Source organism: Drosophila miranda, chromosome 2, assembly GCF_003369915.1.
Source record: "Drosophila miranda strain MSH22 chromosome 2, D.miranda_PacBio2.1, whole genome shotgun sequence".
NCBI lineage: Eukaryota > Metazoa > Arthropoda > Insecta > Diptera > Drosophilidae > Drosophila > Drosophila miranda.
Genome location: NC_046675.1, coordinates 21,263,331 through 21,289,019, shown reverse-complemented (window position 1 = coordinate 21,289,019; position 25,689 = coordinate 21,263,331). Strand labels below are relative to the sequence as shown.

Genomic DNA, 25,689 nt, shown 5'->3' with positions numbered 1-25,689 from the left:
CATATAAAAAGTTTATTTACTTTCATTTCGCTTTCATATTAATGAATTTTATAAAAACTTGTATAAAAATAAAATAAACAAAATCAAAATTTGATTTCCATCAGGTAAGGGGACAACAAAACGCTGAGCACCAGTTGCAGAAAATCATCACAAAAAATTTAAACTTTGTTCTACAACAATATATGTTATTTGCTGGAATATTTTTTTGGGAAATATTTCCCCAGCAACTAATGAAACTTACATAAATTGTCTGTAAAAGAACAATTTGTAAAAGAGTTTAGAAGACAAATAATTGAGCTCAGCAGCAACTTGTCGATGGCCTCTGGCAAATGCCCGGGGCTTAGTTCTTCGTTTTCGATATTTACATATGGAAATGGCCCAAAGAGCTTTCAAGTTTTTTGGCTGGCGAATCAAGCCATTTGGGCTTTGCATAAGTAGATTTTGGTATTAAAGTTTTAGGCTGCTGTTAATGCGCATTTAATTTGCATGCAAAATAGACTAAAAATTAGTCTAGAACACCTTTCTCCAGATCGCAATACTTATTCTGGCTTCTGGCATTGAGTGAAATTTGATTGACATATTTTGAGTAAGCTGACAAACAAACCAACACTTTTCTTGGCAGCCGAATTGACTCGAGTCACTGCCAGTGGCATTTTAGCATAGTCGTTGTCACAATTGGCGCTAAAACCTTCGAGCGGCATTGAGTTTGATTGTGAAATTGCTGGAGCATTGACAAGAGGATTGCGTCTATCCCACACCACGCCGATCGGCAGTAGAGCTTCAAGCTGACAAAGCAGCATCCTTAAAGCTTCGGATGCAGATTAAGATCCCTCGGAGCTGAGTGCCATCAGTAAATGAGAAATCTCGGCAACCGACTTGGCAAAAGTGGTTCTCTTTGTTGGCTGCATATCGTTTTGGGAAACTTTGTGCAACGTTGCGTATGAGTCATAAAAGTCCAAAGCAGCTGGCTTTTGTTCTTCCACAATGCCACTTGCTGCATATTTATGTTTTTCTGTTGTTCCTTCTCTCTTGGGTGGAAAAGCATTATATAAACCATTACGCTGTCTGCTCCGGAGTCACTTTTAATGTGCTCTGTGACAATTGTCGAGCACATATTGCACGGAGAGAAAGAGAGCTGGAGGAGGCGAGGCAAGAAGAGGCAAGTGGCGTCACCATGTTGCCTCAAAATGAAAAATTGATTTCACTGCAAAAAATATGGCATGGCAGAGGATGGCACAAAGTTTATTGGGTCACTCTGTCCAGTCCACTCCGATCCTGCCCCTTCTTTGCGTTATGTTTATGGACCGGACAATGCACGCAGCCCCGATTCCCTGTATGCAATTGCAGTTCATGGCAATCAGCGTCATAACGACCAAAGTTTAGTATTTCATTTCAGTTTTATGGAGCGTGACACGTGCTGGCCACATAAAGGATAATTGCCTGTGAGTAAGCCAACTGGGAATGGGAATGGTAGAGAACTGGAACAGGAGCACTGGCACAGCCACTGAAGATACTGCTGTCTGCTCATACGGGATATATTTTAATTACGCCTGCATTCGTCTGCCACATCTGATACTTTGATTGTGTGAGCACCAGACTAATTGACAATTTGAAAACCATTTTCAGATCAGATCAGACACTGTAAACTGTCTCTACAAATCCACTCAAGAGCCCCCGTCTAAAGTAGCCAGTAAATTTAAATCTAAACGCCAGACAGAGTCGCACGTTGCTCTAGAAAGTGGACCCAAAGAAACAAAAATACAAGAAAATTCCAAATGGTGGCCGTAACTGGATATGCAACCTCGTTTAGGTGTCTGAAAGTGTTCCTCGTCTCTCCATTTCGTTTTCGAGGCATGGTTTTGTTCTGTTTTGTTAAATTGTAAATAGACGAGCCGAGCAAATTGAAAAGTTGAACATTCTGGGAGATGGCGAGTGTGGCGCCTAGGAATGGTCCCCGTTGGCTAAACCAAAAAGGCCGACTCGTCGTTTCAAGGAGGTGGCAACGACGACGACGACGACGACGAAGGCTGTGCCATTGAATGGCATTTTATTTTATTATTACACACAGCATGCTCGCTTGCTGCTTGTGTATTTATATTCAAATTTGTAGCACCTGTAAAACAGTTTGCGAAACAATGAAGATGCCGCCAGACATCGGTGAGGGAATGTCAGCTGCTGCTCCTTCAACCTTTCTGCCTGTACAGTGTACACCCGCCAGAATGTTAACCATTTGTGCAAAAGTTAGACAAATGTATGTAAATGTTGAATGCGTGTGCTGGGCAAAAATGCCGGCAAGACGTTTGCCACACGAGATTAAGTCCTTGGTCTCCGGTCCATGACAAGTTTAAAGTTCGACTTTCTTATCGGCCGGCCAGACATTATGAATGGAACAGAAGGGAAAACTTGACGTACACGCGCTGGAGGTGAGCTTCAGCCAAAGCCAAAGCCATAGACATGATTCTTCTTTTGCCCAACAAACAAACAAAGAAAAAAGTTACGAAAATTGCGTATACGACATGTTGCCTTGATACCTTATGTGTGTTTTTGTGTGAGTGTGCGTGTGGGCAGGCAAGCTCTCATTGCTGAGTGGGCGACTTTTGACGAATTCTTCTATATTTGTACAACGTCCCCGGCAACAGAACAAAACATTCTCATTTATTATGAATTTGTACAATTATTTATAAATACTTTTAACCCCGTCTACCTATGTGTCTGTCTGTCAACTTTGTCTAATATGTAAGCACACGTAAGCACAGCTGATTGATATTTGGCCATAGAATTTGACTGACAGGCTCATGAAAATTGATACTCAAAGAATTTCTTGCAGAAAGAAGATGGAGCGAGGCGCCGGTTAAGCGGTTAAGCTGTTTTATTGAATTATTTGTCTTCCAGCGATGGCCACCGAAAGGTGCAAATAAAAACAGAGTCATAAATTACTCGAAATGAATACCGAGGTCCCGCTTGGGGGGTAGGTTAAGTCTATTAAGTCAATTATAAATAAATTATGCCGCTTTCATCCCCGGCCCCGGAAAACGTGCTGAGGCTGGCGGAAAATAATCGCCCAAGTGGATGGAGAGTGTTAATTAGCCAGAAAGAGAAGCAAACAGGGTGTTAGCCAGAACGCCAGAGCTCTAGCATTCTGCTGGGAAATTATTATTATTTATGCGTATTCACGGTATGCACTGCAAGTAATTGTTTCTCATGGCGAATGAGTTGTGAGTGTAATAATAAATTTTCATTTACACGATGCCCTTAAGCACTACTCCAGGATACAGCAGAGCTGTCTATCTTCACTGGCCAATAGAGGACCCACCCTCAGCGCATTCAATATTCAAAAATATTCAACGGGTAAATCATTTAGTTGGCTCCCTACTGATGCCGATGCTGGTGGCGTCTCCTGGCTGGCTAATGAAAACCAAATGCCACGGGCGCTCAGCCACACCGCAACCAGCCCTCGGCTCTGTCTCTCTCTCTCTATTCAGACAGTCAGACCTATACATACATACCTTCAGAGTTGGATAGACTCGTATGATGTATCTATAATTTATGCTGCACACAGAGCCACGCGTTCTGTGTTAAGTAGAATTTTGAACTTAACTTAATTAGACACAAATGCAGAAAATAGAAATTGCCACAACCGCAACTCCCCAGCGAATTCGAAAGCTTCGTCAGTGATGCCCAGTCGCTGATAAAAAACGGCTAAAATGGTGTACCAATTGGTATCAAGAATTGCAGAATATGAATAAAATGTCGCCGAAATAAAACTAATTCAAATTCCAGATAAGTGAATCAGAACCAAACGGTTGTGGTCTTTTGAAATGTATTCCATTATTACAGAACAACAACACATTTTTTAACATTTTTTCAAATACCTTTCTTTTCTAGCTTACTCTCTTTGAGCTGTGAATCATCACATAATCCTATCTAACCCAAAAAAAGCATACACACAGATTACATAAAAAATACACGTTTAAATTTGACAAAGAAAAAATTGCGCATGTATCTTCAAAGCAAAGGCAAACTGATAGCTTTCATTTTAATAGCCAGACATATCCTATTACAACCTGGTACCTTTGTCCCTTTGCGTAAGCCTGGAGATCTATAGATATATAAAGGTTCATCTCTTTCAGCTTGTAGTGTTCTACATCACCATTCATGGCAAGTTATAGTTGTGTTACACATGAAAATCCTCTTGTGCAGGTACTCTCCGCACGCAAGTTTGGCGGATTAAAAGTGAAGCCTGATTATGATGACAGCTTTCTGCAGCAAAAATTGTTTTTATATAAAGAAATGTTCCCTCATTTTGGCTAGAAAATAACCATTAATGCAGCACTTGGCATGGCACAGTGAATTATGCGTTTACGGCTTGCCTGGGACAGCGACTACCAGCAGCGAGCGCGTGTCGTGGCAGTGGCAGTGCCCGATGCTCGGATGTTTCGATGCCTATTGCCCCCAAAGGCCGTGGCTCGTTAATTAATCAAAATACTGCTGGAGCTGCTGTCGGCGGCTTTTCTCGTGTCGTCTCATCCAACCGTTGCTCCCGTCTGTCTTCGCTGTCCTGGTCAACGAACCGGCGCGCTAGCTGGAAATCTGTCTCTTCGCGGTGTACATGGTGTACAAACAATTAAAGTCACGCGCAAAATCAATCGAAAGCTGGGAGGATCTGCCCTAGAGTAAGACTATTTAATTAAAAGCTGAATAATGAAGCTCGAGTGCTGCGGCCAGGAAGTGACCAAAAGTCAGAGAGCAGTGTCCATGAAAAGCAAGTATAATTCCATCGCAAATACTCTTACCACTCGCAATGGCAGGATGGCCAAAGAAGCAACTCAAACACCAGTTGAAAATTCACCAAAGGAAATCAAAGCGGGCTACCGACGCCCAGGCTGATGAGCAAATAAGTCAGAAACAGAGACAGAGCCAGAGCCACAGACATGGAGGAACCCAGATAGAGATTGACATCTCCTCCAACGCTGATTTTAATCAGGCGCCATACGTGGGCCACTGGCCACAGGCGGTGGCGGGCGGGGGCTGTGGCGTGTTGCTGCCTGTAATTATAGGAGCGCCCCGAGAGGCGCGAAACAAAACACGCATTTTAATTCGGATTCGACGGATTGGATGAACTTGAAATCAGAAGGCGCCAAAAGTTTAAGACAACCCGGAGCAGAGAGTCTTTTTTTTTTGGCGCTGTGTCGTTGTTTTCGTTGGGGATTTTGGTAAAAGCTGTCAATCACGGGAAGGCAGGTGGGCGGTCTGGGCAAGTCGCAGACATATCACAAATCGCTCGAGTGTAAAATAATTTGTCTCGATTCTCTTCTGCCTGAATAAAATCAATAAGCGCCGACCTCTGCAGGGGGTGTGCCGACAAGATGCTGCAAATGCCATTTTGGCAAATCACCAAAGAAGGAATCCCCTCTCTCATTAGGTGGCGAGCACCTGGCTGGTGCGGTGTCAGAGGTGCCAGCAGTACCGCATAATTGCGACGACTTCTTGCTCTCGAGCACCGTGTTCATTCTGATTCCCGACACGTTCGCGACGACGACTGCAAATAGTCCCGGCTCCTTACTCCTTTCATGTGCGGCTTAGGCATTTGGGCTGCCTGTCCCCGGTTGCAAAGCGTCTCACCTTTGATTGCAGCACTTTGTCCGTACACAAAATCAGCCAGAGGCAAATACAATTGAGCGACAAACGTGCATGACTTCTGGAATGTTTGGTTTCATGAGCCACTTGGAGATTTGGCCTAGAACCTAAAAGTTTTCAGACAAACTGCACCATCTGCTGTTTCAGTCGAGTCTTTCCTATTATGCACATCTGCCACATGTGCTTGCGATCGTGTTGATACAGCCAGTGCAGACGTAATTAGAGTCGCATAAATGCCGAACTTTGGCCATCTAATAAACTTGTCAGAGTTCAAGCGTCATTTTCATATCAAATCAAAATATCTGACTCGTAAAATTAATTCAGTTATTGACTTTTCATATTCATATCCTGAAGACGAGAAGATGAATAATAAAACTATAAAAATAAATGACTCACGCAGGGAAACGTGTATTACGGTTGTGGAATAATGAAATTCTTTTCCCAGAAATAGCTCGAAAGGCCAGAGTTTTTTGTTTTAGAACACTCGTTTGAAGTGGTCTACTTTGGCCTGAAATATGAATTTAAACTAATAAAATCCTTTCAGCATTTATTCATGACTCCATGTCACCATCTTGTCAATCTTTTCCATCGATTAACAACAGTGATGGAAGCTTATTCATTCATGCAGCTGCACAAGTTCTTGGCCAAGAGTCCTTAAAGCCACCAAAGCACAGCAAACACTCAATGGCTTTCGCACTTTTCTTTCCCCCTTTACCAGCGGGAGTACGATTACATGGCAGAGAAGTTTTTGCATTTGAATAACTTGCACAGAAAGTTTATTTTCTGTCGATTTCAGTTTTGTGTGAAAATACTTTTCGTCGCACTTCTGTGAGAAATCGGGTACCGAAAGGTTTTTCACTTTCATGGGGCCACTCCTGGCGCCGCCATAAATGATATGTGTGTCCAAGGGCGTTAATGTACATGACAAATTTTCAATGGATGGTGTAAACAAATGTGATTTGGACAGCTGTCGGGCACAGTTCTATTCCATCACCCAGCTGGTGATTTTGATGGTGATGTGCCTAATTGCTGGCCTCAGATAGCAGCCACATTTTTTAGAACAAAATAGGAAACACGTTGAGTTTTTGCCCGCTACGATGGTTCGTTGGCTGCATTTCATTTTTGATGGGAACCCGGCCAAACCTAACGCCCACGCTTTGGCTAACAAAAACAGAAAAGTGCAGACACGTTGATGGGCGTAGCTTTTGATACCCTTACACATCGATCATCAAGTCTTGGAAAATTATGAGCCTGTGGCAACAGAAAGACAGACATTCTGATAGGAAACGCTGTTGATGGTGCTTTGGAATATTTATGATCTATGACACAAATCGGGACAAAATCGTACTACCCTCTGCAAGGGTATAAGGACTAGCATCATCTTTAGGGCCAGCTGTTGTAATTGTTTGGGTTTTATGCTTGCCATTCCTATTGTTGTCGTAGGCCCGAACCCCTTGCTGCCATTTGTCCAACCTGTTTACATGTGTCGCCCCTTATCGCTTATCTCTTTCCCAGTTTTGGCCTGTCCGAAGCCCCGCCTAATTAGACAGTTGCCAACACCGATAAAATGCCAGGGATATGCGCGTGCTCCATGCCTTGTAGCCTTGGCCAGCCAGCCGGGGCCCAGAGATTTATGTGGCATTTAAACTTGAATTTGTGTCTTTGGGTGCATGCGGGCAAAGGAAGAGAATATGCTTTACGGAAAGTGTGCTAGGATTAGTCTAATGAAATATGTGAGACTCTAACACAAATAATATTTAGCTGATATAATGTGATAGTTATCCTCTACCTGTATTCCCAGTCCCATTCTCCCATAAATTTCAGGCCTTTAGACAAAAATTTCTATCTAAATATTGGTCTAACAGTTCTTTGTTTTTATGCCTAGTTCTTTATCTGTTATACAAACCATTACCTACTTATTTTTTGGGGTTCCACATTACGTGTACGCAGCGATGTGCAGTGCATATCAAATGTGCAACCCAAGTGGTTTACAGCCCGCACGCACACATCTAGATAAGCTGAGAGAATGGAGAGAAAGCACACCCACGTGCAGTTGAGACCATAGCGAGGGCGGCACACATGGCGTATGATTAACATGACTAATGTGTGGCTGGCTCCTGTCATTTTGCTTCTTTTTCGACACCTTGGAGAGTAAATTTAAATAAAATTTCACTCCGACTCAACATGATATTAATATTATAAATGGCGAAATAATAACAATATAAAATTATTGAAATGTCGGGCGCAGCGATTCTGGCATAATTGCATGGCCAATAAAATCTCCGAGATCCCCGCTGAAATGTCAGCCACGATTATTGCCCTCCAGGGCACCTCGATAATTAAGCACTGAGATTGGTGCAAACGCATAAATTAAAAGTAAATTGTTATATTAAAGCCTTTAACTGGGACTGGGGCTGGGGCTGATGAGGATGTGGCCACCGGAGCGGAGCCAACACATCATTAAAAAAATGGCAAACGCAGCAGAAAACCCATGAACAAGAGGAATCCCTGTGGCCGACAGGCCAGACAGAGAGGCTGGGGGACAGACAGCATATTACAGGTAATCACGATATTTATGTGAATTTAACGAGACGTTCGGCTGGCGAAATTGTTGAAACAAATCATTGACAGCTGGCACAGCAGCCACACATTTGCGGTGCCTTTCATTGTGTTTGAGACTTTTCTTTCTGCTTCGTTTTTAAGGCGTTTGCCCGGTGGTTTTTCTGAGTATTTCTATTGCCATTTTCCATTTCCCTTGAGTCAAGACAAAACCACATTAAGTTGACAAATAATTGAAGGAATAACAAATTGGATGTGAATTGTGCAAATTATTCATTTGTGAATAAATATATTGTTAAATTAGGATTTTATTGTATTCTTCTCGGCCTAAATATGCTTAAAATGTCATATTGATTGTTTGGCATTTGTGTTTTTATTTAACTAAAATGTTGGTATAATTGCTGCCTCTTTTTGTGGGAGGAATTTATACATATTTTCACAGCGCTGTTTAACAAAGCAATTAGCAATAAACAGGAAAAACTTTTCCCTCGTTGCAGTTGTACCAAAAAAGTTTATGTAAATTGTTGTCTGTTCTTGTTTCCTAGTTTTCTGAAACAACCACTGAGAAGAGAGCATGTACAATTCCCCATAAAAGTCCTGAATGGGAACGGAACGCTTTAAAGTGAATATAAATTATTTGCCTATCAAGCCGAGACAAACTCAACTTCGAGTCCTCAGCATTGTGACCCAATTTCTCAAACGATTTAACTTGAATAAATAAATTAGCTACATTCATTCACAGTCCAGGTCCTGGGAAGGAAAGAGCCGGTAAAGTACGGGGAAAGAAAGTCGAGGCGAAGATTCAATTAGGCACATTAGGAGTGGCAACAAATCAGCGGCACATTCAACTCGAGATGATCGACATTGGGCGGAAGTTGCAGGCAACAACGTGGACTACGAAACACAAATACGAAAGTAAATTCTCAGGAAATGGGAAAAACGAGAAAAAACAAGCCGATGATATACCGAGGGACAGATGGAATATCTGTGTAGCTCTATTTCATTCTGTATCTGATGGGAAAGTGACGTGGGCGTTTAATCGACTACTTCCTGTTATTGCTAGACCCTACCCATCCCCATTCCATCTCGTGCCAACCCTGCCCGAAGCACCGGATCCAATGACATGTAAAAATCGTCAAGTGTAAAGTTACCCTCTGAAAAGTCGCCGAATCAAAGTGGAAGCTCCCTTTTCTCGCTCCTTTTTTATGGCCCCGAACCACGTAGACCAGCGATTAGCTTTGAAGTTCAATTGTATCGGTAAACAATAGCCTAGGGGGGAGACGCATCCCCCGATAAGGACGTGAGGGATTGAATCTGGGCCATTCCATTCCGAAAATTTCAAGAATCCACGCATGGCTGCCCAAACTAAAGCTAAAGCCGTATGAGAAGTGGCTGCTAAAGCCGGCGGTGAAAGCATTTCAGATGCTGAGAATAACATAATCAATGCATCAAAAATGCCAGCAACTGGAAATTGAAATAATCTGGCGCTGGGAGCCGTCTAAACCAGAGCTGCAAATGTGATTTGCGATTTTACACGCACGTCTTTCTATGTGTGTCTATAGAATGTGCCAATATGTGCCGGGGGATGGGAGGCATTCATACGTGATATGGCTGGCACTTCCATTGCATACATCTGGGCTATCTGCCACTCTGGCTGCTGCCTTCGCTTAATGTTTCTTACTGTTCTACATGGTGCTGGAGTGCTGCATATGGGCTGCAAGTGGAGATATTTGTTTGTGGCTGGCAATGCCAAGAATTTTTCCCACATTGTGTCTCATATTCCTGCATTATTTATGCGCATTTTTCAAGCCTATCAAGGCCTGACACAACCACATGATTAGCCCGGGCTTAAAGTTATACATAAGTACATGTATATGAAAAAAGGATACGCGGGCCAAGCGAAGACGAGCTGGCATATGCTGGCCCGGAGTATTCGCACTCGTGTTGCATGTCAGCGGTTGACCGGCCAAACTAACAACTTCATAAATATGTCGAGCATGTGTAGAGCGTATCGGATGGCAGCCGAACCCTCTGGCAGAGATTTGTGCCACATCATCGCTCAGGGCTGACCATTTTTACGCTTCCGTCTAACAACAAAATGGCATTAAACGCAGATCAATCACAATCACCGCACCACGCTGACCCACATACCCACATACCCGTACCACATACCACGCACAAAGATACATTCGGAGTCGTGGAACGATAGATTGACTTCGAGGCGGGGATAAAGTTGTCCTTGTGGTCGTCTCGGGTTCTCTATGGGGGGAGTGTGTGTGTGGGGTCGGACTGTTCATAACCGACTTTTGACTGACATTCAATGCACGCATTTTTTTTCCGGGGGCTTGGAAAGTTTTTCTATTTACTTGAATCTCTGTGTGCTTTGTGCTTGAATTGCTTTTTGCTTTTTTCGGCAACTTCCGCACCCACTCCTAGAACAACAAATGATGCTGAAAAAGTTGTGGGTCTGCTTCTGTAGCAAGTACCCTGGTTCAACTTTCTTGGCTGCAATTTTCCTATTAATTGTCAGCCACTGGGAAGCCACTGGGAAGTCACTGTTCCCTATTTTGTATTCAGAAATGTGCTCTTTTGGGGCTGCATATCTTCCCTCGAGAATTGCCTGGAAAAGTAACCACAACTTCAGTACAAATTGACAACTATTCGCAACTAAACTTAATTTTTAAGCCACAAAACAGCCGCTGAAACTTTGCGATAGTTTATTCATTTACATCAGTTTTGTCATGCTCGGTCTGTGGTTCTGTCTGGCATCAATATTGAACCCCAAGTGAAATTACTTTTCGGACTTAAAGCCTACCAAATGGTGGAACAAACCTAGGCAATGTCTTAAAGCAGTTTCTAACAGAAGCCCACAATAATTTTGGGTCGAAACTGTGGGGGGATAAAATTATCTATACACCAAACTACTAAAAAAAATGGGCTATAATTAAGTGAAATATTTTGTGATATAAAATAACAACAAAATAATGTCGTAAAAATATTATGGCAGTAGGTTTACATTAGAAATTAGAAAAACATTTTAACAGTAATCAGATAATCAATTCTGTCCAAATATTATTAAATTCCATACATTTTTATGGCGATTATTTTAATAATCGAAACGCTTTAAACATTCTCCATAAAGAATGATTATAGCGCGGTTTTACTGCCCTTTTTGTCGTTTTCTGGCAGCCTGTTTTGTAAAAGATCATGTTGAGCATTAGTGTTCGACATGAATTTTAAGTGTTAATATTATTCTACGAGTATAAAGTTTATTTGCCCAGTTGCCTTGATGTTTGATATTTGCTGTGTCTACTTAAACTCTTAGCGCGGCATGTCATGTGTCTAATATTTGCAGTTAAGCAAATGTCTAACATTAGTGTCAAATATTTTAATTAAATTTGATTCGAATTAATGGGGAATACTCGTATTTCATTGAAATGCATCTAATTAAACTTAACAAATAGTTCCTCAACGCTGAGGCATTCATTTAATCCCTAATGAAGTGCCACGTCTTTCAATTCATTTGTAATGTATATAATGTAGGGTTATTTGTGGTGACGCAAATATTAATTAACGGAATGCGCAATGAAATCCTTTAGCAGCCACAGTCTCACATGTGTGGCATGCCCCATGCATAATTGAGAGGCACAGAGCAGAGACACCGAATGGAAGTCCAAAATACATACAATATGAGCAAATTAATTGCTAAGCTGCTGCTAGTGCTAGTGCCAGCATGATTTTGCATTCAAATGTTAAGATTAATCACTGTCAACTAAATGCGAACAAATATATAAATTGAACGGATACTTAAGAGCTAAGAGGGAGACACAGACACAGGCACAGACACAGACAGCGACACTCAGTGCAAGGCATGGCGCTTGGTAATTGCGCAATCGCAACGCGATACTCACTCAAACTACTTGCCGTGGCATGAATTGCAATTGCAGCTCCAGTTCCAGTGGAGAATAAGGTGCACTCGATACGGAGATGGAAATTACAGTTCGAATTCAAATTGAAATTGAGTTTCGTGTTCAAAAATGTGTTGAACAAGTGCTTGGCAACAGAATGGCTTGGGAATTACACTTCGATTTGCAAATTTGGCACGAACAAATTTCACTCGACTTCAATGGCTTCGATGAGCTGGAGGTGCCGCAGCAGCCAATGCAACTGTAACTGCCCCTGCCACGCTTGACTGCTTTCTTGTCTTGTAAGTATCCTAAAGATGCACACGCGATGGCCGGAGAGTGGCCCTGATTGAGCTGTCAAACTGATTGTTAGCCTTATTGACACGGAACTTTCTTCTCCGAATTTCTGAGAGCTTATCCTTATTGCCAGATAGATTCTGGAGTTTATAGATATTTTTTATTTGTCTATTGTCTTCTTGCGTTAAACACTTTTTGCTTTTAACAATTTTTACGCACTTGCCAACACAATTTTTTGGCCAAGCAGCGTGAAGATATTTCGCGTCTGGTTCAAACAAAATTTCGGATTGAACTGAATATCTGTGTGGCATCGTCGTACGGATTTTCCTGTTTGGGCTGCTGTTGCTGCTGCTGTTGCCGATGGTGTTGCTGCTGCCGCTGTTGCTGGTGTTGCCCCCGACGCCGACACCGATGCCAACACCGACACCGACGCTGGCCACGACGAGGCACGAGGCAAGCAGCGGCAGCGGCAGCATGCTGCTTGATTTCACTTCACAAAGCTCCAGCCGGCTCCAGAAGCCGACTCGACTCCCCCAGAAACAGCTGTTCTTTGTTTATGTTGCCGAACTCGTTTTGCTTGTTCTTTATGTGGCAGGCTGTCAACATGATGCTACCGCTGTTGCTGTTGCTATTTGCGCTGCTGCTGCCACTGCACTTGACCAAGCCACGCGGATGTGGAGCCTGAGTGCTTCAAGTGTTAAGTTAATATTTGTGGGCGGGTCGGTCAATTAATTATAGTTGCTAGTGCCGTTGGCTGGCAACCTTCGGGCTGGCAGCATGTTTGCCCAGCCACATGTTGATGGCGCCTTGAAGAGAGCTTACTGCTGCGCAACATTCGGTTCGGTGAATGGGAAGCTTTCTTATCAGTGTGAATGGTAACAGGGAAAACGGTAAGAGGAGAGATGGGCGATTCGATCATCAATGAGCGGATTAGGAACCAACAAGTTTAGATATGGTATTTAGATGGTAATCTTTGATCGATTTATCTATTTAATGTACCTATGGACAGGCCCCCAAGGGTTAAGCCTATTGTCCATACGAAGACTTTCCCCTAAGAAACTGCTTTAAGTGGATAAGCTAGGGAAAACGATCTCTACATATAGATATTTCTATATATACTCGAACATTACAACACTTAAATAGAAACCGCGTTGTAAAAGCTCACCCGCACACGACTGTTTCATGTTTCCCCCCCTTATATTTATGACTTTAATTGATCCGCCTGAAGTGATGCAAAAACAATTTTTGCTGACCCAAATACCGAGGAATTGTATTTATCATTTCATTCAGTTTTCTGCGCCGCCTTAAAACAAAAGGCTTATAAACCTCACTGATCTTTTATACGTAAGAAAAACCATGCAAAAATCATAAAGAAATGTTCCGTTCCGCTCAGAATGCATGACAAAAAGCCATCAAAACACAGCGAATTCGAATAATCATCACCAATCAAAGTGTCGAGCCGGGGCAATTTTTTTATTGAAAAGCCGAAACAAAATAAAACAGAGCGACGGCAGCTGCACTTTTGAGTCAGACCAGACCCTCGAACGAATCGCGAATCGAACAATTTGTTGGAAACTTTGCCATCATCGCGTAGCATAAATAACAAATTTATTTGAATGATATCTGTAGGCAATTCAGGCTGTTGTATCGTTTATTTATTGTGAACATTTTGTCATAAAGCACACGGCACACTGGGAGAGACAGACGGAGGGAGGGATGGAGAGGTGGAGAGAGCAGAGACAATTCTTTCGGGCGATGGCGTTGGCGATGCCAACGCTATGTCGCTCGTCATGTCTGAGTGTCAACAGTGAATGCTTTAAATTTACTTAAACAACAATAAATAGCTCTTAAATTAAGCAAATAAAAAGGCGTTAAAATTACGCGTACGAATGTGTGTGCAATCCGGCATAATAAATAATTCTACAAATGGGAACGATAAAGAATTCATCAAGTAAACGAGTCTTGGATACTCTTAAGTGGGAAGAAGACTTCAAGTAAAATAAATTTCTAGGAAATATAGTTCTTAAATAAGCATACAAAGAAATTCCTCTGCTCATCCCACCGAGAATAGAAAACTAAAATTGTTCAAGTGACGTATTCCGGGCGGACAGCAGGGGCGGAGTGTCGAGAACAGACTTCTTGAAGACCTCGCTGACAGCTAACAAATTTATGCGTCTCTACAATGCTGCACTCGCTTTCCGCTGGCCTTTTAATTGCCTTGCCTGCAATTAAAATAAAAAAGAATAAAATAAAATAAAATAAAAGAAATACCATTCCTCATTTCTTGTGGATTATAAATCCGAGCACTTGGCGATTTGTTGCCAAACGACACGTGGCAAGAATTTCTTTGATTTATCCCCACAGTGGGCTAAAGTTTTCTGGGTGATAAATTTCTGGTAAAAATTCGCTGCCTTAAGCCTGTCTAATGCCCTGGTACATCCAAATTTATCGTTCCGCATAATTCTAATGACTAATATTCGCACGTTCTTGTCATTTGTCGCTAAAACCAATCTTCACTCACACACACACAAATTCCACAAATCAAAAAGCATTTCTACTGAAACACTAATAATGAAGATGAATATAAGCATATATATATATAAGTGCTGGCATTTTGCACTGCCATGGCAGCTAGAAAACTTGAATACGTCGTACGTCATCCTCCGTCAGTTCGAATGGCAGACAGCACTCAAATGCGCTTAGTAGCGGCTCTTCATGGAATTGCACCAAATGAAATAACAATCTGAGTCCACTTTCTCTCCCGCTTTGTGCCATATACATAATGGGGCAAGTACGCAGGCAAATTCATATGGTAGCGGCAGACAACACAGACACAAACACTGCAGCTAGCATGTGGCTTGTGGTCAGGACAGGACCAGACCAGACCAGACCAGAATCAGAGCCAGATCCAGAGCCAGTCACTGGCAGGAATCATACAATAAGTTATCAAAACGTTGACTGTCGTCGGCGTTTCATGGCTCGTTTATATTTATGCCACACACACAGGCACACACACACTCACTGGCATAGGAAATGAGCTGCACTCGAGAGAGCATTTGAATGGAAATGGAAGCTGGGCAAGGCCGGAAGGCGTAACATTAAATTAAAATTATTCCAGCAGATCCCATCTTATATGGTACATAATAACTTTGTTTGTGGCCTGACGCATGCAACAGATTGTCAGCTAAATTATCTGCATGCGGCAGTTGATAATGCCTCCTGCAGCAGCCGCCAGACCCATGCCCATGCCACCCCTCACGCACACACGTCGTATACGCAATTTGCATAATGGGGCCATCATGGGCAAGAGAAATGGTTTCGGAATGGGTGTAGAATGCAACATTCCTTGGGTCTTTTGTTTCAAGGCACAGCCCCGGCGACAGTTGACCCAATTTTTAAAGGGTCCCCGCCATCGGTTTATTGAGCCCCTTTTTCCTTTCCTTTTCTTTGCCTTTATTTTCAGTTTTATTAAACGAGTACGTCTTAAGTGTCTGTAACCTGAGGGCAAGCGGTCTATTTTTGGAAGTCCAGACTCGTAGACTTTAGGCTGCGGGCCTTAAAGCTAGCTCGCCAGAAAGTTGGGTACTTAAGGATTCGAGCCACGCGACTCAGCTGTCGAATCCTTCGCCTCGGATACATCTCGAAGACGCACACGCACCCACCGAAGGCGGTTCAAAGGTAAATAATCGGATAAATATTTGTAATAATTTTGTATGCTCTGCCAAGAAGCGAATGAACCACTTCCCAACCGAGAAGTCACAGTCGCAATCAGCTGCAACAGAGAACCAGAGCTGGAGCAGAAGCAGAGGCTCATTAGCATTTTGATTTGACATCAAATCACACAAATATTTCCGGCAAAAAGTCAATGAATGGCAGTCGCAAACATTGAACCGAACATTGGTCTGTTCCTCTGCGGTCTTTGGTCTGTGCCATTGCCTTTCACGGCTAGTGGAGCGGCAAAAGGTAAACAGATTTATGGGGAGGAAGTCTCCCCCCAGCAAGGGTGAACGGCATGAATAATGAATCGATGGGAATATGGATGAAAGGTGTGAAATTGTGCACTGCTTAATCAATCGGAATACACTTTGAGTTCATTAATCTTTGTTTCGCTGAAAACTAAGTAATAATTAATTTATACGATAATTCATCAATATTTATTTACTTTGCAAGAAGCAACGGATACCGAAACGTTGCAAATCAAAGTCATTTCTACTAAAACACTAATAAAGGTTTCCTTTCGATAACCGATTTCGATAATTACTACTTTCAATACTACGATGACGCAGTGTCAATGCAACCCTGTTTGAAACAGAAAGGATGCCATACAGTAAATGTAATTCGAAAATGTTGCTTAGATCAGTTATTTACCGTATCTACACACCCATACTACTATTTATTTCAAATAATTTTATTCACATTTTATTCATCAAGTAGGCTCTGCCACTTCCGTTCTGTGTGCGCCTGCTCGTAACCATAACAGCTAAGTCATCGGATGAAACAACATACTAAATGTAAATCAACAAAATTTTACAAAAGAATATTTTGAAAATTCAGAAACTTTTACGCTTATTATAGAAACAAACGAAAACAGAACTCGCTCAAGAGAGTCAAAAGTTTTCCATTTTTAAGAAACAACTACCTGAAAATGAAAATAGTACGTTCCAGTCGTCGCAAGGGGATCGAAGAGCTATATGGCGCGAAGATGGAAGGTATCCATCCGGTCAAATCGCAGGCCATGCCCCAAGGGGGTTCCTCCAGATCGGCCCCGCAGAAGAGCGGACGCAATCCATCAGCCGGCGGTGGGGGATTGGGACTCTTGCGTCCGCCAGACTCACGTATTCAGCGCAGCTTTGTGACGGACAACGACTACTACATTCAGACGAATCTTCCGCTGACGGCGGGCAACTTGCGGAATAACCCCAGCATTCTAGTGCACTCGTCCCAGGCTCATCTGATGCCCGCTACCCACCCCCAGCCGTCGCCATACGCCATGAGCTCGCGGCGTGGCAACACGACCGGCAAGATGACCGGACGTCAGACCCAAGGACAGAAGGTAGCTCACTTCGCTGTGCCCGACGGCAAGGCCAACAACAGTGTCTACAACTTGGGCAAGTCAAAAGAGCACTCGCATCAGCAACGCCGCGCCGTCAGCAAGTCCGTCACACAGCGTACCAACTATGGCACATTAGAAGGTACCAACAACAACGCGGCCACGGATATCTCCGACAAGGAGATGATACTCCCCAATGGGACCAGCGGTTCGATCAACAAACGCCGCTCGCACCAACATGCAGCAGCACACCACATGCAGATGGAGATGCCGATCCAAATGGCACCGATGCCGCATCCGCCCCAGCACCAGCTACATCAGCAACAATTGACCCATCACAGCCACAGCAAGCAGCAGCATCAGAATGTGCCACACCAGCATCAACACCCCCATCCACACGCACACCAACACACGTGTCCGCGTCAGTCGCAGTCGTCGAGCCAGCCCCAGGTGAGTGCCGCCGATGATGACGATAAGGACGATGATCCCGAAGAGTTCTTCGAGTTGATCCGCCAGACAGTCCAGACAGCCATAGGGGTAAGTGATCGATCGACTCATTTCCCTACTATCACTACATTCGACGTATCAAACTTAGAACAAGATCAACGATGCCCTGTTCAAGAACTTCCGAGATCTTGGCACCAAGATCGAACGCTTTTCAGGGGAGCTCAAGCAGACAAACGACCAACTGAACAAGCTGAAGGAGGCGGTTACCAGCAGTAGGTTCTCCGCGATTCGAGTCTAGAAGATAATCCTTAACAATTCTATGCCATCCCTCAGAGCTCGTTCACTATGGCGAGGAGAACTCTCGCCACTTCCGGTATCTCTGCATGAAGTCGGAGTACGACAAGATGTACTTCCAGCACCAAGCAATGCTGGGAACCAATCCCCCCACAGATCCATCCACAATCCAATCCAATCCATCGCAACAAAATGTTGCTGCCATTGGAAGTACCCCCTTTCTTGGGGGGCACGCCTGTCCAATGTCCAACCAGAAGTTCAATAGCAAGGCGCCCAAGCATTCCAGCACTGGCAAGATGTCCACAAGCAGCACCAACAAAGTGCAGAACCCTTGTGCATACCGCAACACTTCGAAAGCGCTGCACCAGCAGCAGACCCCTGGGCCGCACAAGTCGTCTTCGGATCAGAGCCTCGGTCAGTCCTCGCAACTGAAAGTGGCCGAAGTGTTGGGGCACATACAACGCTTCTGCACAAAGATGCAGTTCAACGATATGGGCAACCAGATGCTACCCGATGCGTTTGCGAATCTGGAGGCAAGCCTGGTTGCAAAGGCCAAATCGAATGCCGGACTAGGGGGCGCCGAGAACAAGGCTGCGCCCCGCAGCGCTTCTGGCTCTCAGAGGGACAAGAAGACTAACGACGAAAACGAGTGTGAGATGCAGGGGGACAGCATGGACGAGGCCTACTCCGAATTGGAAGACTTTCCGGCCTCCTCCGAAGAGATTTCCTCATGCAGTGACGATGACTGCGGCATGACGTACCCCAGAGGCGCGGTCACCTCTCGGGGGCCCGCGCCAGTCAACTCGTTCCGCAGGCAGCCCAACAATGGAGCCGGGGATGGGCAATAGATCCATACCCATAACCACTTTTACAACCACATCCCTTGAAAAGAAATCTCGCACCAGATCAGAAGCACAGACAGTAGACTCGATGTCTTTCTAATTATTTTTCCTGAGTACAATCCCAGTTTATTTGTTTTAAGACTGTATTCGGCTGCCACAAAATTTCAATTGTTTCAATGACATAGCAGAAAAGAAAAAATACTCTCTAGGTAGTTTCCAAAATATTCACTAAAATTAGGGAGAAATTCATGTTATCTATATTTCCAAGTGTTCCTTTTATTTGTCTCAGGGAAAATTGTAATAACAAATACAAGAAAAAGCAAATTGATTTTTTGTTAAGCCCGGCCACACTGGCTGACCTATATGAACCACACCAATCCCAGTCGCAGTCAAGTAATGTGCATTGGTGTCACTAATAACTGTATTATATTGACTGCAAAAATAACATAAGGCTGAACCCGAGCTGACACCAAAACTACACATAAATAACTGCACTGACAAAAATCAGGAGTGTACATTAAGCGTATGGCACCAGTCTATCGAACTTGTATAGAACTATAACTATACTTCTTCTAACACGTTAAGATGGCACGAGTAATTCCAAATTGATAGTGGGTGAAACATATGTATTTTTCACGATCGAACTTTACTTGGATTCAACGCTATTCCACGAAGTGTTTTTTTTCCTCAGTGCGCCGTATGTTAAAGAGTGGAAGGAGTGAAGAGCAAGACCCAACTACCCCCACTAACCCTTAGCCCGGCCCTGGTTAACCTGCAGCTGCATTTTTATGGGCTTACGGCGGCCACGGTTCGGCCAGTTCTGCCAGTTCTTCCACCTCTGCTGCTGACCAAAAACAGTTGGGACGTGAACGTGGTCTAGAGGCGACATATTGGTGCGTGTGTGCAGAGTGCAATTTATTTTTTGAATATTACAAAAGTTGCACTAAAAAACTAGCAAGTGGTGCCTAAAAATTGCCTCGATTCGCCCCCAAACAGTAATTAAAAGTGGACTTTCTGACAGCCGGGACAGAGCTTTGTGAATTAAACTTACGCAACAGTCCCGTGGGGAGAGGAAAGTGACTAAATGCAATTTGTAGTTTTTCGACTGCTGTTGCTTTTGACATTCATTAAAAGTGTTATGCAAAAGCCCGAAAACCGGAAATGCGCCATACTGTAGTCCGGACTTTGCCAATGTCAAAGCTCAGGTCTGTCCGCCTGTCCGACTGTCTGTCTGTCTGCCTGTCTCTGTGGTTGGTTAATAGCCAAGGATGACCGTTTCTAGGGGTATTCTAGCAGCTTGTTCGAAGCGTAAACTTTGATTGGTAATATTGGGAATGCTGTCAAAGGTTCTCCAATTATAATTACTTCTCCACGAGCACCTATGACAGGCCACCCACCTTTCACCCTTCGCTTGTGCAACCCGAAACTTTCTTCAATGAATCGACTAATTGCAATGACCAATATTTGAACTGGCTTCGAGGCAGGCTCGGTTCGTATCAGGGGTTGTTGCGTTGCACGGTGCCATACATATTTGTTCTTATAATTATGAAACACGGCACAGTGTGGCGGCGAGGAAACCACTCAATGTTGAGTGACGGTTCGAGCCAATAACCATAACAACGAGCCAGTGCCCGGTCTAAGTTAAGTTAGTCAAAACAAAACAGCCAAAACAGGTGCAAAACATTGCCACATCGGTGTTCCGTGTTCCGTGTTGCCTGCCTCGAGGGTGGGTTCAAGCGGAGAAAAAAACAGAAACGGAATAAAAAACCCAATAGAACATAATTGCAGCGTTGATTCTGTACTCTTTTGTCCAGCAATTGCAATGCACTGCACCCAAATCAAATTGATTGTCCACAGAACGATCACGAAAAAATACATACAGCAGTGTCTGTGGGGGCTGCGTACCTCAGTGGACAAATATAAAACGTGAAACGTTTAATTGACCCTAAAATCACTGAGGCGTTTCCAACATTTTTATTCTTTTTATTTGCTGTTTTTTGCCTTGGCTAAAACCGAAATTAATGTGGCCCACACTGTCAGATGGTTCAGTAGCAACAAGAGTGCGCGAATCGATGTGAAAAAGTGAAATAAGGAATTTTGCTAAAAGAAATACTATTGATTTTCTTTCACGGCGCACCGCAGAAGTGAAAGAATATGAGAAAAAGAAATATTTTCCACCGCATTACTTTACACTGATAGTGTGGAAAAATCACGAAGAGTCGGGAAAAGCGGCGGCGAGGAAACTGTGCCGAGCCAAAGTCTCTCCTTCTCTCTCTCTCTCTGTCTCTGTGTTAGTGTGACAATTTTTAATGCGATTAAAGTGCAACACTCTCAACGCAACGCGGCACAGAGCGGCGTCAAATGGTTGAAGTGGCAAGGAAAAGTGACAATAGCTAAAATTAGGATTCTGCAAAAGTTCGCATAGCGATTCAAAGTCGTGTTCAACCAGCACTCGCCTGCCTACCTGCCTACCTGCCTGCCTGCCTGTCTACCACTCGTGTGTTTCATTGTCAAATCCAAACTGAAAGTTTCCTGTCTGTGTTTTTAGTGTGGATATAAAATGCTAATAATTATCCGTAAATGTTAAAAGAGACAAAGACTGAAAAAATCGACGAGCATTTTTTGTGAAATTAAAAAGCATACAACTTTAAGCAGGAAGGTCATGAGTCCGTGGCAGTCTGGTTCGAGGAGGCCATTACAATTGGGTGAGTACTGCACAAAGAAAGAATAATGGAAAAGAGCTCCAACGAAATGGAGAGCAATGGAGGGGATAATGGCGACCACTTAAGGGACCAATTATACATTTACATAAAGAAATTACATTCATTCCAAGAGTCTACTATAAAATAATTTAATGCGTTGTGGAACACATAGTTTTAACGACAACATTTCATTATCAATATCTAGCGCTCTTCTGTGTCCTAATCACACAACTCTGTATCTTCGATTGCCATGGAGTGGAGGTGTCATCGTCACCCACCAGGAAATCTGCTCCTCTGCGAATCACCAAGCCACAACCAACGTCACCGCAGCCGAAGCCAAGCAGCAGCACATCCAAGGCAACCACCACCACGGAAGCGCCCACAACCGATGACGGAGCCTCCTCCAGTCCGGGTGAGGGCCTGCTGGCCCCACTTATCTCATCCACAACGGAGGAGAGCAGCAGCAGTGGGAGTAGCAGTGGCACAACAGCCAGCTTAGTGCCAGAGATATGTCTCAATGGACTGCAGTTGACAATCAACAGTCCGGACGAGGGAACCCTCATCCGAAGTCAAGATGAATTCGTCCAGATTATAGAGGGCGATGTGATGCTCAGTGTCTTAACCAAGGATCCCATCTCGGCCCTCTTTGTAGTCAACCGAGTGAACCAAGCGAATCTCATAAATGCAGATTTTGAAATAGGTGAACCATCCATACAGATTGTGAAATAACTTGTAAAATACCCCCCTTATCCTTAGGACTTCGTGCCATCAATATTGATAACGACAGTCTGGCCGAGAGCATTCTCCTGCAGGAGGTTCAATATCTGCAGCAGTGCACTCAGTACTCCATGGGCATCTTCATGGACTTTGAACTGTACAAGCAGCTCGAGTCAGTTATCAAGGACCTCGAGTACAATATCTGGCCCATATCAGCAACTCGCGCCTACCTCTTCCCCAAGGTGGCACATTTGTTGCATCAGATGCCCTGGGGCGAGAAAATAGCATCCGTTGAGATTGCAACCGAGAATCTGGAGATGTACAATGAATTCATGGAGGCCGCCCGTCAGGAGCACATGTGCCTAATGCACTTCAAGAGCGACGACAATGTCTACATTTTGTTTGGCAACAAGATGGCAAGCCATTTTAAGGAGAATGGAACCCTGTTTGCGGTGCCCACCGACCGCACGGATGATGAGTTTTTGGCAGGTGAATACAAAGAAAAATGCCTTAGAGATTTCTATAGTCGAAATAACGACTGTTTGATACCTGGTACCAGCTGATTTGAATTAAATTTGAAAGACGAAAAGTGTTCAATTGACATTACAAAAATGATAGTCTCTAGAGACGAAAATTAGCTAATTAAATTATTTAAAAAGCTCTCTACCCCTTTCTTCTCTACAGATCTTCCCAACAAAGCCTTCATTCTGATGGAAAACGAAATAGACCTGGGCACCACCAGCGAACTGGACCCCACGCCAACCACCCTGGACGAGGTGCTGATCGGGAAGAGTGTGCTACCCTCGAGAGTTCTCAGCTTTGCGGATCCTTTGGTGGATCTGATGCACTGGCTGCGCGGCTCGCTGGCCAAGCACTGCAAACGGGATGGGGAAATGTATGTGCTGGAGAGCTGCTTTAATTTCCTCAACTTCATCGAAGACTGGCGCACGTCCGAGTACCGTCAGGCGCATGAGACTGCGGAGATTCTGTCGCTGCTGCTTATGCGCAAGCTCACCACATCCATGAATTTCCAGATGTACCAGAAGAAGGTGCAGACCCTCGACAAGATCACCGGGGAGTCCCGCACAGAGCTTCAGGAGATCGCCTCGCAAAACTTAGTGAGCAACGTGACCACCTACTACCACTACAATCGCGACAACAGCACTAGCCTGGAGCTGAAGACGAAGTTCGGTCAGGTGTTCAATTGTCAGTACAGTGCTGGCGACAACCGGCGCTATCCGTTCCTCTTCGACGGCGAGTCGGTCATGTTTTGGCGCCTCAAAGTGGACACTTGGGTGGCAACGGGACTGACGGCCGCCATCTTGGGCCTGATAGCCACGCTGGCCATTTTGGTGTTCATTGTGGTGCGCATTTCAGTGGGCGATGTCTTCGAAGGCAATCCAGTGACCTCGATCCTCCTGCTACTCTCGCTGATCCTGGTCTTCTGCTCGTTTGTCCCCTTCTCCATTGAGTATGTGGGTGAGCAGCGTAACTCCCACGTAACCTTCGAGGATGCTCAGACCCTCAACACGCTGTGTGCGGTTCGGGTGTTCATCATGTCTCTGGTATACTGCTTTGTGTTCTCGCTGCTTCTTTGCAGGGCTTTGATGCTGGCCTCCATTGGGTCTGAAGGTGGCTTCCTGTCCCACGTCAACGGTTATATACAAGCCGTGATTTGTGCCTTCAGCGTGTTCGTCCAGGTGGGGATGTCTGTACAGCTGCTGGTCGTGATGCATGTGGCCTCGGAGGCGGTGTCTTGCGAGAATCTCTACTATGGCCACTGGCTGTGGGGCTTATTGTCCTACGACTTTGTGCTGCTCTGCTGCGTGGCGGCCCTGATCCCCTTCATATATCGTTCGCAGCGCAACTATCGCGAGGGCATACTCATTGTCATCGGGGCTATTCTCATCTTGGTCATTTGGGTCGCTTGGATTGTCCTCTCCCTGTTCGGCGACGAGTGGAGGGATGCGGCCATTCCGCTGGGACTGCAGGCCTCGGGCTGGGCCGTACTTGTGGGTATTCTGATACCGCGCTCTTTCCTAATTGTGCGCGGTATAGAACGCTCGGACATTGCCCAGGCCCTGCCATCGCTCACCTCGCTGGCATTTGCCCAAAACAATCAGTATTCCTCAGAGCAGGTGTGTGTCAATGGAAATATCTATTTAATTGTATAAATACTCTTCATTTTAATTTATTCTAGAGCGTCTATGAGTGCGTGAATCCCGCCATGCGTCACTGTTCGCAGGAGGAGATGAACCATCAGTCGCCCAGCGAGATCCCAACGTTACCCTTGCGTGGCGGTGGGCCACGACGACAGCAGTTCTTCGCCAATCTCCGCCAGGCTAATGCCAACATCAATCCCCAACGTCCTCCACCTCGACCGCAGCATAGTCCTTCGCGTTCATCGCTCTCCTCGCTGCCTCCATCGCCCGAAAGCAACAAGATCACACGATTCTAGCTCCGCTGTACTCCGAGTGTCGTTGTATTGCTTCGTGTGTGCCTTCTAGTCAAAGCTCCGAGAACGGGAATTCAGTTTGTTAACAATCTTTTAACTTTAATCATTGACGAACCAAGATACTACAAGAAAATAATAAATAAAATAAGAAAACCAATCGAGACTCCATTTATGCCGAAAACATAACATATTAATGTGTAATTTTAGTCTCATTGAAATAATGCCAACCATTGGGCATATCCCTACACATCCCTCTAAATCATCATAGAAATCACAGCTGAAAACGATTGGAATAAATTAATATAAATTAGCCCTCAAATGGGCCCATTATCCCCATTTAACCGCGCCGCTACTGTCACCCACCAGAAAGTTCTCTATCAAGGTTCACGCCCACACTAAGTGAAAGCTTTCCATCGAAAGCTCTGCCATTTTGTCGTTTTTTTGTCTCACCATAACTCTAATTGGCTGAGCAAACACGTGACAAGGCAAACAATGCTCGTAAGACTTGCCAGCCGAAAGAAATTCATCTAAGCTAGAAAAACGGCAGCAACAACAATCGAAGGACTCAATATCCTTGTGCGTCACGCGACATTGGACGCCGATTTGTTTGGCCTTGGGTCGCTGTGGAGTTTGCGCTGGATGGAGTGGAGTCGGGTTTTGGAGGCCGCTGACGTCAGGCTGGCATTGGCCAGAACTCGAACATTGACCGTGGTACATGGACAAAGGCGCAACAAGATGTGAAGCCATGCGGCTTTCCCACCATAAGGGGCATGCTCCAATCCGA

The 25,689-nt window shown here is 44.4% G+C and overlaps 3 protein-coding genes across 3 annotated transcripts in view; 2 read left to right on the top strand and 1 right to left on the bottom strand.

The window, feature by feature from the left end:
• Positions 1 to 12,931, bottom strand: part of LOC108154303 (cardioacceleratory peptide receptor) — a 34,085-nt gene extending 21,154 nt beyond the window's left edge. The window contains exon 1 of the mRNA XM_017284557.2: positions 12,108 to 12,931. The gene's annotated coding sequence lies outside the window, so the exon portion shown is untranslated. The remainder of the gene's footprint in view (positions 1 to 12,107) is intronic.
• Positions 12,932 to 16,823: 3,892 nt separating this feature from the next.
• LOC108157706 (lateral signaling target protein 2 homolog) lies at positions 16,824 to 19,359 on the top strand. The gene is made up of 4 exons (XM_033389536.1): positions 16,824 to 16,909; positions 16,974 to 17,985; positions 18,044 to 18,167; positions 18,229 to 19,359. Exons 2-4 carry the CDS (start codon positions 17,044 to 17,046, stop codon positions 19,035 to 19,037), a joined length of 1,875 nt encoding a protein of 624 aa, XP_033245427.1. The 5' UTR covers positions 16,824 to 16,909; positions 16,974 to 17,043; the 3' UTR covers positions 19,038 to 19,359.
• Positions 19,360 to 19,854: 495 nt separating this feature from the next.
• LOC117187255 (protein bride of sevenless) lies at positions 19,855 to 25,062 on the top strand. Its single transcript, XM_033389535.1, has 6 exons — positions 19,855 to 19,924; positions 21,580 to 21,736; positions 21,939 to 22,433; positions 22,490 to 22,939; positions 23,135 to 24,588; positions 24,651 to 25,062. The coding sequence occupies exons 2-6, from the start codon at positions 21,694 to 21,696 to the stop codon at positions 24,906 to 24,908; spliced, it is 2,700 nt and encodes an 899-aa protein (XP_033245426.1). The 5' UTR covers positions 19,855 to 19,924; positions 21,580 to 21,693; the 3' UTR covers positions 24,909 to 25,062.
• The last annotated feature ends 627 nt before the right edge of the window (positions 25,063 to 25,689 follow it).

Excerpts from the sequence above, each read along its gene's own strand:
- LOC117187255 (XM_033389535.1), top strand. The coding sequence starts at position 21,694 with ATGAGTCCGTGGCAGTCTGGTTCGAGGAGGCCATTACAATTGG. Across the intron at positions 21,737-21,938 it reads GAGGAGGCCATTACAATTGG|CGCTCTTCTGTGTCCTAATC; the intron begins GTGAGTACTGCA and ends ATCAATATCTAG. Across the intron at positions 24,589-24,650 it reads ATCAGTATTCCTCAGAGCAG|AGCGTCTATGAGTGCGTGAA; the intron begins GTGTGTGTCAAT and ends AATTTATTCTAG.
- LOC108157706 (XM_033389536.1), top strand. The coding sequence starts at position 17,044 with ATGAAAATAGTACGTTCCAGTCGTCGCAAGGGGATCGAAGAGCTATAT. Across the intron at positions 17,986-18,043 it reads CAGTCCAGACAGCCATAGGG|AACAAGATCAACGATGCCCT; the intron begins GTAAGTGATCGA and ends TATCAAACTTAG. Across the intron at positions 18,168-18,228 it reads GAAGGAGGCGGTTACCAGCA|AGCTCGTTCACTATGGCGAG; the intron begins GTAGGTTCTCCG and ends GCCATCCCTCAG.